Here is a 20,890-nt window from a genome sequence, read left to right as displayed (position 1 = left end):
AGTCCTCACCAATGTCTCCCTTCCCTGAACACCTATAAAACTCATTTGATGTTAAGGCAAGCAACAATTTGTATTCATAGTCATGTTTCTGTTTCTCTTCCTTCTCCACAACTTGATAAAAAACTGAAAACATCCAAGGAAGGGAATCTTCTCTCTTACATCCTTTTTTATTTATTCTTCATGCTGAACCAGAGCCTTCCCCCAGTAGGTGTGTGCATAAGGATAAATAAAGAGAAAGACCAAGTTCCTTTATCTCAAAAAAAAAAAAAGGGGGGGTACAGCAATCCCTTCAAGCTCCACTTTATCTCCTTGTTTTATAGGATGAATTATAGTAGGCTTTGCCAGTAAGGTATCGTAACTTCCTCAGAGAAAGGTGCTTTATAAAGCTCACCTATTGTTCTTGCCTCTCATTCCAGCAAATCTTTTAAAAGCTTAACAATTCAGTTGTGCTCCCAGACATGACTTATCCTACTAAGAGGTGGAACTTCTTGTGAGGTTAATATAGATTTTGTTTACTGCAGTCACATAAAAGTAAACCTTTATAACATTGTTTGAAAAAATGTATACCTCAAATAAATTTATATATATAGCATGTTATACTATATCTAGCAGATATGTGTATTTATAGTATAAGCATTTATAGTATATTATCTATATACTGTATATTAGTTATGGGGAATACAGTAAATATTGTTAACTAGTTCTAAACATTGTTAACTGACTACTTTGATAACCAAAAATAAATAACTAAATAAAAGGAAGTTGGAATATGTTGGCAAGCCCAGCTTATGGGAGCAACCATCAGTATAGAAAGCAATGCTTCCTTATGGCATAGCTAACATTCTTTATTTGTTGGCATATATCCCATAGAGTTGGAAAGGTGTGGTCTGTCCTGGGCATTACTTTACATTTGATTGTAACCTATGGCGAATAATGTGGAACTCAGGATTGAGGAGAATTGCTTTGGAAATTTTTGAAAAATACTTCAACTTCCTAGCTAGTTGACCCTGGGCAAGTCATTTAACCTTCATTGCTTAGTGCTTTCCATTCTTCTGCCTTGGAACCAGTACTTAGAATTGATTCTAAGATAGAAAGTAAGGGTTGAAACGAAAAGAAAAGAACAATACCCTGGGCTTAACTTCTCTAAAAACAGAGCTCATTTTCTACATACTGTTTTGCCAACTAAATATTCCTAGGGTTCAGAATATGAGGTCAATGGGTAAGAAACCTCCAAATTGGTTATCAAGAACTAAAATGATTGAATGGTCTAAAAATTGAGAAGTGAGCTGGAATAGTGGCTAGTCTGAGCTCGAAACAAACACTTTTACAAAGACCTGAAGATAGTCTCTTTTTCCAAAAGTGTCTTTGGTTGAACATTTCTTATTTTCCTCAACATGAAACTTAAGAAATAAAGCCAATTTAATCATTGGCTTATTAGTGGTGTTGGGAAATTAAGATCTTCATGAATCCTAGAGTACTTGACAAGGAGACATTGTGGAGGCTCAGAGCAAAAAAAAATAATACAAAGATCCTATTGTCTGGTTAACCATTCAGAGAAAACTTGGGCAAGTCTGATCTGAGAGGAGATCTTGTTCAGAAACACATATACATACTCCAGAAACATTGAGAAAACTTATTTTTCTTTTTGAAAAAATTTTTTTTCTTTTTCATTCTGAAATCCACAGATACTCATTCTTCCAAAGATGAACATTTTCAAATAAAAGAATAGAAAAAAAGATTTTATATGCAATTGAATCTCTATGTTACTTTCAGAGCTGCCCTGCTTATCTTTATTTCCTTCTGAACTTTTTTCTCCTCTGTGAATAACAAAAAGGCTCCAATGACACTTTTCTTTTTTTTTTTTGCTTCTCTAGCTTCTCTCTCTCTCTCTCCCTTCTTCCTTTTTTCTCCTTCCCTTCTCCTTTCCTTTTTGTTTCCCTTTCTTTTTCTTTCTCTCCCTCTATTTTTCCTCCCTCTGTCCCTCTCAGATTCTTTGACTCTTTTCTTTCTCCATCCTTTTTTGTCCCTTCCTCTCTCCCTCCTTCTGTTTCTCCATTTCTATTTTTCTCTTTGCTTTTCTCTTTCCCTCTCTTTTCTCTCTCCTCTCTCTTTCCCTACCTCCCTTCCTTCCCTCTTTTTCCCTCTTCCTCCTTCCTTTTCTCCCTTTCTCTCTCTCTGATTTTTTTTTAATATTATGGTATAATCCCTTTGATCAGTACATATTATAAACATAGGAAAAAACAAAATATACTGAGATTGCTTTAATGGTATGATTGGGATGTTGTTTACATCTTCATGTCTTTGAGTTGGCCCCAGTTTGAGATGCTTCTAAAGGAATGTTTTGGCCCATAGAGGTTATTGCCCTTATCCGAAGTGAGGGAGTTCAAGGCTCATTTTTCACCAGGTCCCTCCCAACCTTATGGAGAAATACTATGGTGCTCCTGGGCCCCTCCCTTAATCCAGAAATAACACAACACACACATTTAGGTGTTCTTTGTTTTATTTATATCTTCCCTGGCTGGCCAGTTGCTATAAAGTAGAGACTTTGGCCCTCAATTCATGCTAGGCCAAATTCTGTCTTTATTTTTAAATTTTTTATTTAGAATATTTTTCTATGGTTACATGATTTGTGATTTGATCCCCCCACTCTTTCCTCCCCCATCCTAAAGCTGACAAGTGGTTCCACTGAGTTATACATGTATCATTGTTTAAAACCCATTTCCATGTTGTTCATACTTGCAGTAGAGTGATCTTTTAACATCAAAATCCTAATCATATCCCTTTCACATTAGGTGATCGATCATATGTTTTTCCTCTGTGTTTCTGCTCCCACAGTTCTTCCTCTGGATGTGGATAGGGTTCTTTCTCATAAGTCCCTCAGAATTGTCCTGGATCATTGCATTGCTGCTAGTAGAGAAGTCCGTTACATTTGATTGTACCACAGTGTATCAGTCTCTGTGTATAATGTTCTCCTGGTTCTGCTCCTTTCGCTCTGCCTCACTTCCTGGAGGTTGTTCCAGTTCCCATGGAATTCCTCCACTTTATTATTCCTTTGAGCACAATAGTATTCCATCACCAACATATACCACAATTTGTTCAGCCATTCCCCAATTGAAGGGCATCCCCTCATTTTCCAATTTTTTGCCACCACAAAGAGCACAGCTATGAATATTCTTATGCAGGTCTTTTTCCTTATTGTCTCTTTGGGGTACAAACCCAGCAGTGCTATGGCTGGATCATAGGGCAGATAGTCTTTTAAAGCCCTTTGTTGGGCCAAATTCTTTAAAGGAGTGTGTTTCCCCCATCTTATGTGACTCAAGTACAAAAGTCTAAGGAATCTGTGGTCAGGTCAGTGAGGGAACCAGTTCAATATTGTAAGGGGTAAATTTAGGGGGTTTTGACTAATATATTATCCTTATGGTTGTCAGGGATTAATTTCAAATCCCAATAAAAATACTTGTCACTTTGGGAATTTTAGGGTGGTTTAATTAATATAGAGGGAAGGAATTAAGAAGAGAGAGGGAAAAGGGTATAAGATTTCTCCAGCCTAGCCTGAGCCAAGGGGAATACAGAAACCTTCCAGCCATGAGGCCTCCTCCAAGATGAGGGGCCTCCTAGGAGAATGGCATTTTTAGGAAAGGTAAAGGAAAAAAAGGAATCAGCCTAAACTCTGAGAGAGCTCAGGGAAGATGCCTCACCTGAACCACGCTACTAAACTTCTCCCAGTCACCGCAACAAGGACGCTCTCCGCCAAACCCAGACAATAGCTGCAGCCATTCCAAGACACCAAGACACCTAGCATGCTGCCACCAGCCCCTCTCCACCAAAAGAGCCAGAGCCACCTCTCCGTGAAAAGCCCCTGGAGAGAGGAAGTGATGGGAAATATAGAGACTGTTTTTTGCATAGCTTCTTGTGTCTCACATGTACAAATGGTAGCTTGACTTAGGACAGCCCAGGGGTCTGTCAGTTGTTTCTGATTTGGCATTTGCTAGCACATGTCTGTCATAGGCCATCCTTTTCAACACTTAATCCTTAAGTAGGGGTGTAGACGTTCCTGTTTATTAGACTAAGCAGGGTGGAGTAAATCTAAAATTCACAATATCTGTGCCTTTGTACTTGAGAGGGCCCTGCTTCTGGACTTCTGTAACTTTAGTCAATTGCCCTAAGGTCTAAACTTTGGGGATTTAGAGAATCATAGTTGTCTGAGGGATTCAAAGAGGGACCACTCTGACCTGGAGTAAAGCTTGCATATTATATATAGCACATGACTGGGGCTTTTGTCTAGATGGGCTTCCCAGAGCCCTTTTAGTGTATGTGTGTGTGTACACACACACACACACACACACACACACACACACACACACACACACACACAAAGAGGCCTTGTACCTTTTAAGAAGTTCAGGAATATAACAACATCCAAGCATGTTAATGTAGTGGAAAGAGTCCTTGTTCTGGGTATATAAGGTATATAAGGATACAATTAGGTGACACTGGATCTGGAGTTAGTAAGACATGAGTTCAAATGCAACCTTTGACACCTGCTGCTTGTGTGACCTTGGGAAAGCCACTTGACCTCTGTTTGCCTCACTCATCTATAAAATGTGGCTAATAATGGCTTCTGCCTGCCAGAGGTGTTGTGAGGATCAATTAGGTAATATTTGAAATCATTTGGCAGAGTGATGAGCACATGATAGGCATTATATAATGCTTTGGTGATTGTTGTTCAGTCTTTTGAGTTGTGTTGTGTTCAACTCTTCATGGTTCGATTTGGAGTTTTCTTGGCAAATATACAGGAGTAGTCTGTCATTTCCTTTTCTAGCTCATTTTACCGATGAGAACCTGAGGCAAACAGCATTAAGTGACTTGGCCAGGGTCACACAGCTAGTAAGTATTTAAGGCCAGGTTTTATAGATATAGAGGCTACATGTTTTATATATATACATATACACACTTATACTCATGTGTGTCATATACACACACACACACACACACACATATAAATTCAAGTCCCTCATTCATATATAACACATATATGAGGGATTTGAATTCCTTCTCCTCGGCTCAGTTGATATAGTCATATTGCATTGTACTAGATAATAAGCAGCCGGTTGTTATTCCCTTTATGAACATGAATGCCTCTCTCAAAGTGACTCCGTGCAGCTGGAAGGAAAACTCCTAGCTCAAGAGCTGGTTTCTTCCCTGATTACTGGCTCTCTCTTTCACTGCTCTGAACTCTTGAACTTAAACTTCTGAAAGGCTGACTATCTCCGTGGCTTGTATATTTATAACAAACTATTTAAAGCCCTCAAGGGTCAGGCTACTGTTTAGCCAAGCTAATCACTTTGCCCATTCTGACCCCCCAAAAGGTATTCACAAGCATATGCTTGTTTATGTGTTAATGTGATACATTTTCATCTACATTTGACATGTCCTATAGAGCAGTACAGATCTGAAAGTTTTATCATCCATATGATTAAAACTAATGGCTAGCTCAACAGTGACTCATTTGGGCTAATTCTGCTCCCTAATACCAGCACTGGAGTTTAATCAATCCCATTGAAAGAACTTGATTAGCGGTAACTTTGGGTTTCCAATTATACTCGTGAAGCCTCAAGAAGGTTTCAAGGATGTTTCAATGTCCTGGTTTACCATTTACATTTTTAGACATCTGTAGGGAAAACATTACAAATAGGGTCTATGAAAATGTTGGCTCCTTAGAAGCGTTCCCTCTGGAACGGTAAATTTTGGTAATCTCTTAGACCTGCTTGGTCTCTGAAACTGGGCAGTAATGACCAAATATTCCTTTCCAAGGATAGAACAAGTCAAATCAATCGAGCATTTATCAAATACTGTTAGGCACTATACTGAGTCCTGGGAGAATAAATACAAATGAAAAGAAAGACAACCCCTGCCTTCAGAGAGCTTACAGCCTAATGGAGAAGAATAACACATGAAGACATCTGAAAAGCAGGGTGGGGGGAGTAGACCCATGGGGACACGGGAGAAAAAGAAGTCTGCACAGTCACTAAGAGAGCCCAGGGAGAAATCCAGTAAAAAAACTGGCCTGGACACTGTCTTACCAGGGGGACAGGCTTATTATCTTCCAGGATGAGAAGAAGATCATGGTGGAAAAAGAGGTCCAGATGGTCAAGAGCTGAGCTAAGAAAGGAATAAAGGAGTGAGAACAAAAGGAAAAAAAGTTTCAGCCAATAAAGATTTTTGTTAGTGCATATCTTCTATTTAGAATGCAGATGTGTTAGAATTTATTGGTAGAAACACATTTGAAAATCATGGAAAAATGTGAAACTAAAAGTAGTTGGGGAGTGATAATTCTGACCAAGAAAGGTGAAGAGATACTGTTAATATTTAAAGAGAATGATAGAAAACCACAATATATTAGATGTTTGGGGTTTTATAGCAGTTGCTTTGTTCTGGTTATTCCTCAGGTTCCTCGGGTATTATTTCTGTTACGTTATTTTGCTTTTTTCTACTTTTTGTTGGAATAGTCACCAACTTCTGATTAGTTTATTGGATTGTGTATAGAATTGCTTTTCAAAAGAACAGGGTTCAGAGAAGAAAGGTTGTACTCTGGCTTAGGAGTGAGTTCTGTCTTCTGTCTCGTCAAAAGGTTACTGGACAGCTGCCGTGGTCAGGGTACTATGCTAGGTGCTATGGAGGATACAGAGACATTTGAGATTGATCACTCTACTCTAGAAAACTATGACCATTTTGTCTCTTTGTTTCTGGCTTCTGTCCTTATAACTGCTCTTTCCAGTGTTACTAGTGACTTCTTTTTTTTTCCTTTTAAATATTATTTTATTTGGTCATTTTCAAACATTATTCATTGGAAACAAGGATCATTTTTCCTACCCCCCCTCCCGCCAACCCTCCCATAGCCAGTGGGTGATTCTTCTGGATATCACATGTGTCCTTGATCTGAACCCATTTCCATGTTGTTGGTATTTGCATTAGGGTGCTCATTTAGCGTCTCTCCTCAATCATATCCCCTCAACCTCTGTAGTCAAGCAGTTGCTTTTCCTCGGTGTTTTTACTCCTTTTCTCCATGTTCATCCTTCTTGACTTCTCTGCAGCCTTCAATACTCCTGAATACTCTTTCTGATTTGGATTTTTGTGATGTTGTTCTGTCTTGGTCCTCCTACCTGTCTGGTTGTTCTTCTTCATCTCTTTTATTGGGTCACTGGAAACTTCCTGCCATATTGGCAATAGAATCATTTACAAGATTTTTTTTACAAGAATCTGATCATCCAGTATCCATCTGGACATATTATTGTTTAACCTATATCTTTCCATCTTCACTCTTAGGAAATATAAGACCAAAAGCTTTCCTACACTAATGTACACTCTCTCCATTGCATTGTCTTGATCTGAATGTACTAATTCTATGAAAAAAAGAGATCCCATTAGTATGTCTAGTTATTGCAGTGGGTAAAGAGGTTGCATTAGAATCTGGAAGACCTGAATTCAAATACCACCACAGATACTTACTAGCTGTGTGTTCTTGCACAAGTCACTTACCTTCTGATTTACCTCACTTTTCTTATCTGTAAAATAGGGATAATAATAGCAACAACCTCTCAGACATAAAATTATTCCTAAAATGCTTTGCAAACCTGAAAGTATTTAGAAATGCTAGATATGATGAAGATGATAATGAAGCCTAGCTGGCTTTAGTAACTTCTGCTTCCCTATCTAGATTCTCACCAGCCTATGATCTATTCTAGAATTTCCCCAGGAATTAAAGCCAATTGAAACAAGCAATTAAAACAGAAGTAGATCAATCAGCAAATATTTACTGATCACCTGCTATATGCTAGCCACCATGTCCAGTTCTAAAGATAAAAAAGACAAGAAAATGAAAAATTATTACCCTCAAGGAGCTTATATTCTGTCAGGGGTATGGGGGGATAACAGATACTGCCATAAGACATGCCAAATATGCATCAAATAAATACAAAGACTTTTTTGAGGGGGAAGGCTTGCCATTTTGAGGATAGAGGATAAGGAAAGAGAAATGTAGAAAGTGACATTTGAATTGAATTTGAAGGGAACTAAGAATTCTGAGACTAAGGTCTGGAGGTGTGTGGTGTGGTGTGTGTGTGTGTGTGTGTGTGTGTGTGTGTGTGTGTGTGTGTGTGTACCTGCCTTTGTAAAGGCAGGGAGATAGAACACAGAATGTCTGGTGTGAGGAACAGCAAGGCCCAGTTTGGTTGGATCAAAAATGACAGGAAGGCAAGTCATATAAAATTAGCCTGGAAAAATAGGTTGGGCCCTGGTATAAATGTCAAACAGAGCAGTTTGTATTTAATTCTTGAGATAATAGGGAGCCAGTGGACTTCTCTGAACAGGCTTATGTCTGGGATGCAGTAGAAGAGATTTTTGCTTCAATAGGTGGGACTTTGGACTAGAGGACCAATAAGGTCTCTTCCACCCTTAAAAGTCCACAAATGATATTGTAAGTACCAAATGACTTGTACAGCAATAAAGGCATTTGGAAGAGAGTTCACTTTTTCCTTGAAATTCTTAACATTTTAATTCTGAACTTAACAAACATCACATAAAGAAAGCATTTCTAAACAGAACAGGAGAAGATTGAATTTGAAGCTGCAAATCTCCTTTAATGAATGTAGTGCTCTTCTTTTAAATGCTGTTGTTCAGTCATTTTCAGTTACGTCAACTCTTTGTGACCCTATTTGAGGTTTTCTTGGCAAAGATCTTGGAGTGGTTTGTCATTTCCTTCTCCAGTTAATTTTACAGATGAGGAAATGGAGGCAAGAAATGCTAAGTGAAATGGCCAGGGACATACCACTAGGTTGGTTTGAACTCAGGAACATGAATCTTCCTAACTCCAGCCCCAGTGCTATATCCACTGCTCCACTTAACTACCTCTATTCTTCTTTTAAAGGTTGCAGTAAATTCAAGGGGCAACTTTCAAAGATGGCCTGCTTTTCTGGCCTCATAACTGTTCCCTTCTCTCTCCCTTAGAAGAACACTTCAATGATCCTCTTTTGTTTAGAGTTCACTTTGGACTGGGATGTTTTATAGTAAAAAAAAAAACGTGTTTTAATTCACAATCCATAAACTAATAAGAGAGCATTTCTTTTGGCAATTTCTATGGATTTGTAGTCAAATGTCAGTCTCTCCGGTTAAACTGTGAGCTTCTTAAGGCAGGGGTCTATCTTTTGCTTCTTTTTGTATCTCTGGCACAGTGTAGGTACTTAATAAGTGTTTATCAACTGATTGACTGACTATTATCTCTTAATTTCTTTTTTCTTCTCCTTTCCATTATTCTTTGCTATTCAACTTTGACACATATGCCGTGAGTCCACAGACAATGTGTGGCTATATTTATATATAGTTCTTTCTCTAAATGTATATATATATATACATATACACCTATAGATATATATTTGCTAAACAAGTCATCATATATCTATAAAGCTTGAATTATACCATTGAACCTGTCTTCAGGCCCATCTGGTTCCTTGTGTAAACTGCTTCCTGGAAAGCACCTGTTACCTGACTGGTAATATCAAATGTCTCAGGGAGTTGCTAGCTACCATTTGGGAACTAGGAGGGGATGTATTTACCTTAGCTATTACTTTGGCGAGAGGTGTCTTACTGTACTTTCTCTCATTTGGTTCTAGAAATTAAGATTCCACCAGAAGGATGATCTTGAGGAAGGCTGAGTAGATGGCACTTTGGCAGGATAGTTTAGTCATCATGGTGGATGCGATAAGTGAAAGTAGTTCTGGCTTTTCTGTAGCTCTCCCTTTCTCTCTCTCTGCCCTTGGGATTTTGAGAAAAAAGAATTAATGAATAGCATTGATTAAAAGAATAGAATTAAGAATAAAGAATTAATAGAAACAATTTCAAGGTTTTGGATTTTAAGAATAAAGCTGCCTTTTTCAGGGTTTAGCAATTAAGACAAATGCAGAGGTGTGGATAAGAACCAATTCTTGAGCGTAGGGTCTTTACAGTCTAAGAAAGAGAGACAGCTTTTGGTCTGGGAATGAGCATCCAATAACCTGGGGTCTGGCCTCAGCTTTGCCACTAATTTGCCTGTTCCCCCTCAATTAACCCATTTGTGTTGGGAAGATTTTGAATACATTTTCTATGGGTATGTCTTGTTTCCTCCTTAGGATACCAGCCAGTTAGCCTACAAGCATCAATTAAATATTTAATTAATTAATGCAAGACCCCCATGCAAAGCACTATGTGATACAAAAAAAAGGCTAAAACAAGTAACTTCTTGGGGACAGAAATGGTTAATTTCTGTGTTTGATATAAACTGTTACAAGACTCAAGTTTTGGCCTTCACTTTAGTTTCTAGTTTAAGATCATTTTCCTTGGTTTTTTTTGGAACCGTGATTTCTATTTTGTTTGAAATGAAGGATAAAAGGAAGGAGATGGGGAGATGAGGATGCTGAAACATATTAAGTATTTCTGAGTCTGTGAAATCAAGCAGAGCTTAGGGAGTCTCAACTGGCAGTTTCAAAGAGACAACTTTAGAACTTGATATCAGGGAAGACTTCCCAACAATTGCTGTTGTTTAGTTGTATCAGTCATGTGTGCCTCTTTATGACTCCATTTGAATTTTTCTTGGCAAAAATATTCAAGTGATTTGTCATTTTCATCTCTAGCTCCTTTCTCTGATGAAGAAACTGAGTCAAACCAGGTTAAATGACTTATCCAGGATCACAAAGCTAGTACATGTCTGAGACTGGATTTGTACTCAGGAAGATGAGTCTTCTTGACTCCACACTCTGCATTCTATCGACTACAATGTCACTTAACTGCTCTTCTAACAGTGATGATTATCATAAAGTGGATGGGGCTGCCTTCATTGGGCGTCATGCAAAGTGTTCAAAGAAAAGTTAATAACCACTTGCTGGGTACATTTTAATGAGGAATTCCTTTGAGATATGGTTTGGACTATGCTGATGTTCTTTCTGGCTCTGAAATTCTGTGAGTTGTTATCTTAATTTCCAGGACTCATTTGCTTGTACTGCCTTGAAAATTCCATACTCCTACCTCCTTGGAATTAAGGGAAAAAGTGTGGGGGTTCATTTGTCATTTGCTAGTCTTTTGGGAGGGTTTACAGAGAAAAGAATGCACATAACACATTTCCCCTTAAACTTTTCTCTTATAGTCACTGATTTCAAGATATTTAGATTTGTTCCTTGTTTTGTTTTGGATTGTCAGTTCTCTCCTTTAAAAAAATAATAGCTGGGCATTATAGGTGGAGAAAGACCCTAAAACAACAAATTGTTTAGGAAGTTGAATTTTTTGAACAATCAAATAGTTCTCAGTTTAGGTAAGAGTTAAGATGTAAAATAAATCATTTTACATTTCATTAGTGAAAACACATTTCATGAAGGAAGAATGTGACATTTTAAGGGAGTGAAAAACCCAATGATGAAATTAACATGACACAGTGGCGGTGAATGCAGTGCATGAATGGACTTAGTCTGTCCTTCTCCCATGTGTTTACATAGAGAATAATTTGCATTATATAGGAAAACCTTGTTAGAGACCCTTTACAGCAAAATATTACATTATTTAAGTACAATAATGGGATTACTAGGCTACCAGAGGAGGAAATGCTAGGGAAAGAGGAGGTATGTGTTCCCAAAAGCATTTGAAATTCTCTCTTTGTGGTCAGATATTAAAATGTGGTCTGGATGAAAGTATAATGAGAAGTAGCCCGTAACTTCATAAAAAATCAGATTGAACATTGGTTAATGGATAGATGTGATTTCCTCATTCTTTGACACTTGTTCAAGACTTTTATCAGTGACTTGAATGAAGGTTTGCTCATTGGATTGGTGGATGACATAGAACTGGGGAAACAGAGCTACAGAGTAGATTCAAGACCGTAGGAAAAATAAATGGCTGTACCTCATCCAAAGCATTGTCTTCCATTCTGGGCTCTACATTTTTAGAATGGCCTTGATCAAGTAACATATTTAGAGAACAGCAGTGGGCAGCTAGGTGGTGCAGTGGATAGAGTGCCTGGCCTGGAGTCAGGAAGACTTGTCATTTCAGATGTGACCTCAGACACTTATTAGCTGTATGACCACCCTGGGCAAGTCACTAAACTCTCTCTTAGTCTCCTCATTTGTAAAAGGATCTGGAGAAAGAAATGGCAAACCTCTGAGGTATTTTTGCCAAGAAAATTCTAAATGAGATCTCAAAGAGTCAGACACAACAGAAACAACTTAATAGCACAACAACAAATCACTTTACTGTTCTGGTAAAGGGATTCAAAAACATACTGTAAGAAATGCCTGGAGGAACTGGGAAATAGTATCTATCTAAATATTATCTTTCTAAAGAAGACTTAAAGTAGGCAAAATAGTGATCATCAGATATTTAAAGGATTGTCTTGTTGGATTTGTAAGGTCCTAGATTCAAATTCCTTGGACTTTTATTCAATGTGTGACCTTCGGCAAATCATAAAATATCCCTGGACCTTAGTTTCTTCATCTGTAAAGATGAGAGGATTAGGCTAAGTAGCTCTAGTCCATGATCCTGTTTTTGCAAGAATATTCAATTTATTCTAAATAACTCCAGAGGAGGGAATGGAACAGGGAATCAGATTTTTGCTCACTCTAAGCAAAAACCTAACATGGGTTTCCTTATGGAGTAGTAGTAATCCTCTGCATTTGGAAGTATGTAAAAATGTCTAGACATACATTTGTTGAGAATGTTGGATAAAATTTTCTTGAACTGAGCAGTAATTAATTACTTTAAACTAAAGAAACTCACAGCAGAGATCTTTGTATCTTATAGAAAGTCTTTGTATCATCCAGATTTTGTATCTCATAAAGTCTTTGTATCATCTAGGTTTTGTGTCTTATAGAGTCTTTGTATCATCTGGGTTTTGATGTGTCTGGATTATGTGTGATTGTTTACTCTCTGGATAAATGGAAAGCTCCTGAACTTTTTATTGATTATTTGTTGATTATTATATTCCTTTTATTTACAAACTTGTTTGTTCTGTTTTGTAAATGTTTTCCTTGCATTAAAACTGGACTGTGCAATTGTAATCTCACCAGAACTTGACTCTTATCATCAAAATAGTTTAAAAAAATCTTGCAGTCACAAACATCTTTAGTAGCTGACAAAATTTTTATTGATACATTTCCTCTTTACCAACATCAGTCTGTAGTTAGTACGGGTCAAGAGTAGCCAGCAGAGCTTCAGCAGTGGAAAGAAACAAAGGTATAATAGTGTATCTTGTATGAAGCACTCTTCGTGCCCATAATGCAATCAATGGGAGACTTTACTGGGCATAATCTTAAGTTTCTGCCAACCACATTCTTGGAGAAAAGGACTTGTGGAATGTGCATTATTTTAAGGTGGCCCCTAACAGACAGATTCAACTAAAGGTGTGGGCTGATATTGTTGTCTTTAGGAATCTAGCTATTGCATTTTGTCAAAATCAGTCAGCTTTTCAAAAGTCACTGTGGAACAAAATGGTCATAAGTGCAAAATAGTTGAAATAGTGTCACTGAACTAAAAATGCCCTAGGTGCTCTATACCCCCCACCCCCTGGTCCATTTGAATGATAGGAATGTGTCTCATTTTAAAGTTTGCCAAGGGATAATGGTAAAGCACCATAGAATATCATGCTGGGTTCAAGCTCAAAGGTCCTTTAGTACTTAAAAAAATTATTTTGAGCTCCAAATTCTCTCTCTCCCACAACCCGTTCTTCATCCTAATTGAAGAAGGCAAGAAATATGATATCTAGTATACATATGGCATCATGCAAAACGTATTTCTACATTAGTCATGTTCTGAAAAATAAATAAGGAATCTACACTGTAAGTACATTAGTTCTCTCTAAAATGGATAGTATTTTCCATCCAGAGGCTTTTGGAATTATGGTGCATCTTTGATTGATCAGAATGTTGTTAATTTTTTCATAGCTGATTATCTCTAAAGTATTTTGCAAACCTTAAAAGGTTGTAGAGGGAAGAAAGAAAAGGAGGGAGGGAGGAAGGGAAACAAGCATTTTTTAAAATAATATTTTATTTGATCATTTCCAAGCATTATTCATTAAACACAAAGATCATTTTCTTTTCCACCCCCCCAACCCCCATAGCTGACATGTGATTCCACTGGGTATCACATGTGTTCTTGATTCAAACCCATTGTCATGTTGTCAGTATTTGCATTAGAGTGTTCGTTTAGAGTCTCTCCTCTGTCATGTCCCCTCAACCGCTGTTGCTTTTCCTCAGTGTTTCTACTCCCACAGTTTGTCCTCTGCTTATGAATAGTGTTTTTTCTCCTACATCCCTGCAGATTGTTCAGGGACATTACACTGCCACTAATGGAGAAGTCCATTACGTTCGATTATACCACAGTGTATTAGTCTCTGTGTACAATGTTCTCCTGGTTCTGCTCCTCTTGCTCTGCATCACTTCCTGGAGGTCGTTCCAGTCTCCATGGAACTCCTCCACTTTATTATTCCTTTTAGCACAATAGTATTCCATCACCAACATATACCACAGTTTGTTCAGCCATTCCCCAATTGATGGGCATCCCCTCGTTTTCCAATTTTTGGCCACCACAAAGAGCGCAGCTATGAATATTTTTGTACAAGTCTTTTTGTCCATTATCTCTTTGGGGTACAAACCCAGCAGTGCTATGGCTGGATCAAAGGGTAGACATTCTTTTATCACCCTTTGGGCATAGTTCCAAATTGCCCTCCAGAATGGTTGGATCAGTTCACAACTCCACCAGCAATGAATTAATGTCCCAACTTTGCCACATCCCCTCCAGCATTCATTACTTTCCTTTGCTGTTATGTTAGCCAATCTGCTAGGTGTGAGGTGATACCTCAGAGTTGTTTTGATTTGCATCTCTCTGATTATAAGAGATTTAGAACACTTCTTCATGTGCTTATTAATAGTTTTGATTTCTTTATCTGAAAACTGCCTATCCATTTCCCTTGCCCATTTATCAATTGGAGAACGGCTTGGATTTTTGTACAATTGATTTAGCTCTTTGTAAATTTGAGTAATTAAACCTTTGTCAGAGGTTTTTATGAAGATTTTTTCCCAATTTGTTGTTTCCCTTCTGATTTTAGTTACATTGGTTTTGTTTGTACAGAAGTTTTTTAATTTGATGTAGTCAAAATTATTTATTTTACATTTCGTGACTCTTTCTATGTCTTGCTTGGTTTTAAAGTCTTTCCCCTCCCAAAGGTCTGACATGTATACTATTCTGTACCCAATTTACTTATGGTTTCCTTCTTTATATTTAAGTCATTCACCCATTTTGAATTTATCTTGGTGTAGGGTGTGAGGTGTTGATCTATTCCTAGTCTCTCCCACACTGTCTTCCAATTTTCCCAACAGTTTTTATCGAATAGTGGATTTTTGTCCCAAAAGCTGGGATCTTTGGGTTTATCGTATACTGTCTTGCTGAGGTCGCTTTTCCCCAGTCTATTCCACTGATCCTCCTTACTGTCTCTTAGCCAGTACCAAATTGTTTTGATGACTACTGCTTTGTAATATAGTTAAGGTCTGGGACTGCAAGGCCCCCATCATATGTGTTTTTTTTTTCCCTTATTTCCCTGGATATCCTTGATCTTTTGTTATTCCAAATGAACTTTGTTATGGTTTTTTCTAAATCAGTAAAGAAATATTTTGGGAGTTCTATGGGTAGGGCACTAAATAGATAAATAAGTTTGGGTAGGATGGTCATTTTTATTATATTGGCTTGTCCTATGCATGAGCAGTTAATGTTTTTCCAATTGCTCAAGTCTAGTTTTAGTTGTGTGGAGAGTGTTTTGTTGTTGTGTTCATATAGTTCCTGTGTTTGTCTTGGGAGGTAGATTCCTAGGTATTTTATTTTGTCTAAGGTGATTTTGAATGGGATTTCTCTTTCTAGTTTTTGCTGCTGAGCTGTGTTGGAGATATATAGAAAAGCTGATGATTTATGTGGGTTTATTTTGAATCCTGCAACTTTGCTAAAGTTGTTGATTATTTCAATTAGCTTTTTGGTTGAAAAACAAGCATTTGTTAAGCACTTTACAAATAGATTTTCATTTGATCCTTATAAGAACCCTGGGAGATAGATGTTGTCATTCCCATTTTACAGCTGAGGAAACTGAGGAAGACAGATGTTAAGTGACTTGTCCAGGGTCATTTAATAAGTATCTGAGATTAGATTTGAACTCAGGTCTTTCAGACTCCAGATCCAGTACCCTATCCACTACTCTACCTAAGTTTCAGTCTCATTTTCAAAATGGGGAAATAATAACAATATAAATTTGCAAATTTTTTTTAATTCTTTATACTTCCAAAATACTTTTCTTGTGATATTTTTGTTGGTCCTCACAATAATTCCATGAAGTTATCGATCTTTACTGGTAGAAGGAGTTTCTTGACCTGGAGATTCTCTTTTTATCAATGAAATAACAGGTTTAGTTCCTTTTCCAATGCCCATTTTACAGATGAGGAAACTGAAGACAATAGAGGTTATGGTTATGTTAAATCCAGTCTCTAGGATGATGAATTTAAACCAAAGGTGGGAGGTCAACAAGGTGGTGGCTTAGTGGATAGAGAGCCATGCCTTACAGATTCACAGGTTCTGGGTTCCTAATTTTGTGACCCTGGGCAAGTCATTTAATTCCAAATTGCCTAGCCCTTATTGCCTTTATGCTTTGGAACCCATGCTTAGTATTAATTCCAAGACAGAAGGTAAAAGTTAAAAGCAAACCCAAAGGGGGCTGAAGAAATCAGTTAGCATTTTAAATCCCTGGGCTAGTGTCCTTTCCTAGGCACTTAAAACACATTCATTGACTGACTAACTGACTTTATACCAGTTGTATTCATGACTGGTCAGAGTTGGACTGCCCAAGGATTATGAGGATCCAGTGATAGAATATATTTCAAGTTCTTTTGAACAATAAAGGATCCATCCCAATACCATCACCCTTATTACTGATGCTTACTGTTTGAAGGGACAACTTGAATACTTTGGTTCTGTGGTCAGATAATAATCATTTATAACATTACATAGCTTATTAAAGTTGCCAATGAACTTTTCAAATATTATCTCCTTTTCTCCTCACAGCAACCTTGGGAAGTTGGTGCTATTGTTATCCTCATTTTATAGAAGAAGAAACCAAGGCAGACAAAAATTAAATGACTTGCACTGGGTCATATAGCTGGCAAGTGTCTAAGGCTGGATTTGAATCCACATCTTCCTGACTCCAGATTTAGTGTTTTATACATTCCACCCATCTTGTGTACTCTTGTTCATACTTCCCCAAAGGTCCTCACAAAGGAGTCCATTAGGGACCACGTGAGGGGTCTTCTTCTAAATTTGTTGACACTGCATGAATATTAGCAAGGACATGGGCTGTCCAAGGGATTATCCTTTGTCTTTTCTGCATGACTGGTCCACTTAGTACAAACAAATGCATGACCTTTTATTCAGGATCAAAAGATTTTGATTTAGACCTTGAATTTCACTGGATCTGACCTCCTCATTTTATAGATCTGGAAACTGAGGCTCAGGGAGGTTCTTATCTTTTAATTAAAAGAAAATTAATCTGAAAGACATAAGAAAACCAAAGCATGTGATAGATTGTTGCTTTTTAAACTAGGGCAGGATTTGAAATGCCTTTCTGTTTCGGAAATCTCGACAAATGAATTGTATTAATACTATATTTGGCATCATAGCTCTCTGCAAATGTGTTGCTTTGTCGAATTATTTGCATTCATGGTGATAAGATGACTATATTTGGAAGACTATATTAGAAAGTCAATTTTTAGGCTTCTAGGGAATGGTTTCCACTTTGAAATTGTGATTCTTATGGAATAAATTCGAATTGAAAATTGTTCAACACAAACTGCAATAGAAACGCTTCACTTCCTCACTTGGCTCCAACCTGTTCCTACAGTCCTTCACACTGGGCTTCTTTAATTTGATCCATACACTTAATGAATTCAGCAGGTTCCAGTATCTTGATTAATGTAAGGTATCAAAGGGATTGTTAAATAGACCAACCACATATTCTGCAGTTCTACGCCATTAGGTTCTGTTTTTGAGTCATTTTTGAAAAAAAAAAAAACCTTCCTCTTCTATATTAGAATTAAAACAAGTATCAGTTCCAAGGCAGAAGAGTGAGAAAGAAGGGATGGGCAACTGGGGTTAAGTGACTAGCCCAGGGTATCACACAGCTATGCTGTGTCTGAGGACAGATTTGGACCCAGGCTCTCCCAACTCCAGGCCTGGTGTTCTATCCACTGAGCCAGCTAGCTTCCCTTCTAGACTCTCATTCAGAAATTTTTGAGTGGACAATGGAAGTCGTTTCCACATCCACAACTTCATAGTAGCCTGAACAACCACAAATAGTTATAAAATATTTAACATGTTCCTGACTCCCCTTAAATCTAACCATAGCCTGATCCCACTCCGTTAATGGAGTAAATTTCCTGTCATCTTCTTTCCTGACCTTTCCTATTCTACACTGAAAAATAAATGTGGCTTTCTTGGGCACTTAGAGTAGGCCATTGTACCTCATTGCTGCTTCCTAATTGTTCATCTTTCAATCAACAAACTGTGCTCCATCCCCATATTCCCCCATCTCCCCTTATGTGAGATACAGAGGGACTATCATAGGTTTCCTTCTGCTGCAGAAGAAAGCAAATGCTCACAGGGAGATTGTTAGCTGTCCTCGAGACCTATGAAGATTATGAGCCTATTGAGTGAGTTTAGGGAATGAGTAAGACATGGGTCTTGGAATACAGCCACCAGGGCATTGTAAGTGCTATATAGACTAGGTCTTGCTGCAGAGTCCCTATGCTAGAAGAGAATAGGAATAGATAAAGACTGGGGATGTGCTGATTAGGGTTTAAAAACCTACTGACTGAAAGGAAAAGAAAAAAAATCATGACATCCTTAGAAGTTTAATTCTCTACCGCGACATAATTTCCATTATTTTTCTAAGTCTAGACAATCAATCAAACAATAAATGTATCATGACCTATGTAGATTGTGAGCCTATTAGTTTGTAATCTGTAGACAAGAGGAGTTCACTAGGGACACAGCAAGGGGGAAGAACAGCAATTGGACAGAGGGGTTCAGAGGTAGAAGAATAGCTAATGTTCCTGATGACTGGGGATATGTTACTGATGGAGGAAATAAATGCATATTCATATGAGCTTGTGGGGCATGAGAACAAGCCCTCAATGGAGAAAAAGAAGGATTAGGTTTGAAGTCAAGGACCCTGGATTCAAATTTCAGCACTGCTATTTGCTGTTTGTGTGACTTTGGCACAAAGTCATTTGAACACCTTAGGCCTTGGCTGTTTCGTCTGCAAAGGAGAGTGTTGAACTAGATGAGCTCTAAGGCCCCTTCTAGCTCCAAAGTTCTGTTTCTATTATCTGAGGATTATCAGGAGAGATCAAAGGGAAGCAGCTTCCCTTCTATAATAATGTAAGAAATTGGAGGGAATGATGAAAAGTTATTTTTAAGTTTGGTATTTTTTAAAGACAAGATGACAACATTGAAAAATCTATAAAATCTCTTTCTAATGAAGCAGTTGCAAATGACAAGCAATGAATTCACTTGATTATAAAGTATGATTTATTACAGCAAATTAAATAGCTAGACCTGCAATTATTTTTGCAATTATGAATAGGCATTTATAATGTCAACTTGGTGGCATAGAATCGGAAGGGTAACGTTTACATACATGACTAATGATTGGAGAATAATGGATCCTGGGCCTGTTGGGTGGCCTCTGTGATGACTAAGGTGATGGGAGCATGACTCTTATTCAGGTGGCTATAACCATAGGATGTTGAATACAGCCATCAGGGCATGATGAGTGAAAATTAGGATAGGATAGGATAGGATAGGATAGGATAGGATAGGATAGGATGGGATAGGATGGGATAGGATGGGATAGGATGGGATAGGATGGGATGGGATGGGATGGGATGGGATGGGATGGGATGGGATGGGATGGGATGGGATGGGATGGGATGGGATAGGATGGGATAGGATGGGATAGGATAGGATGGGATAGGATAGGATGGGAAAGGATAGGATAGGATAAGACAGGCTAGATTTAGGTAAGACAGATGACAGTGTGAGGGGTTGCATGCCTTTACTTTGTGCACGACGAAAGTAGGGCTATCTCATTTTGTTCTCCTTCTTGGAGCTGTGACCTATACTTTCTGGCTCTTCCCTTGACAGTTAAAGAATAAGTTCATGAAGAAACTTCCCCGTGATGCAGAGGCCTCCAATGTCCTGGTTGGGGAAGTGGACTTCCTGGAGAGTCCATTCATTGCCTTTGTACGATTGCAGCAGGCTGTCATGCTGGGCGCCTTGACTGAGGTTCCAGTGCCCACAAGGTAAGAGATGGTCCCTGCCCAGTTGGAATGTGAAAAGAATACCCCTTGTCCCCCTTCAAAACTCCCCCCCCCAAATATCATTGCCTGAGGTATGGAGAACCCTTTGTACTTTTGGGTCATCCACAGTGGAGAGAGATGGAGGTGGGGGTTCAAATAATCTGACTGGCATGACTAGGTTCATAGCCAGGAGGAGAGCCAATTTTGACTTCTGATGCTTCATGAAAACAAACAAAACAAAATGAAATAAAACAATAGGAAGACATGTAAAATATATTCTTGGATTAGGTTCAGAGGTAGGAAGACTTGAGGACCATAGGAATTGGATCCCCACTGTCAAGGGATTTAGTTTTTAGAGGTTCAGATGCAAGTACAACTAATTATAATACACATGTAGCAGAGAGATGCCTAGTGGCATAATGGATATTGTGCTAGCCTTAAGCTCAGAAAGCCCTGAGTTCAAGTCCTGCTTCTGACACACTCTAAGG

General features: G+C 38.2%; 1 protein-coding gene across 9 annotated transcripts in view; it reads left to right on the top strand.

The window, feature by feature from the left end:
* SLC4A4 (solute carrier family 4 member 4) overlaps nt 1–20,890 on the top strand; it is a 523,229-nt gene that overhangs the window by 373,255 nt on the left and 129,084 nt on the right. For all 9 annotated transcript variants that reach the window (XM_056803353.1, XM_007495656.3, XM_056803351.1 and 6 more), the window contains one exon: nt 20,248–20,405. In XM_056803353.1, the coding sequence (XP_056659331.1) occupies nt 20,248–20,405 (158 nt within the window). The remainder of the gene's footprint in view (nt 1–20,247; nt 20,406–20,890) is intronic.

Source organism: Monodelphis domestica, chromosome 6 (genome assembly GCF_027887165.1).
Source record: "Monodelphis domestica isolate mMonDom1 chromosome 6, mMonDom1.pri, whole genome shotgun sequence".
Taxonomy (NCBI): domain Eukaryota; kingdom Metazoa; phylum Chordata; class Mammalia; order Didelphimorphia; family Didelphidae; genus Monodelphis; species Monodelphis domestica.
This window is presented reverse-complemented; position numbering and strand designations above follow the sequence as displayed.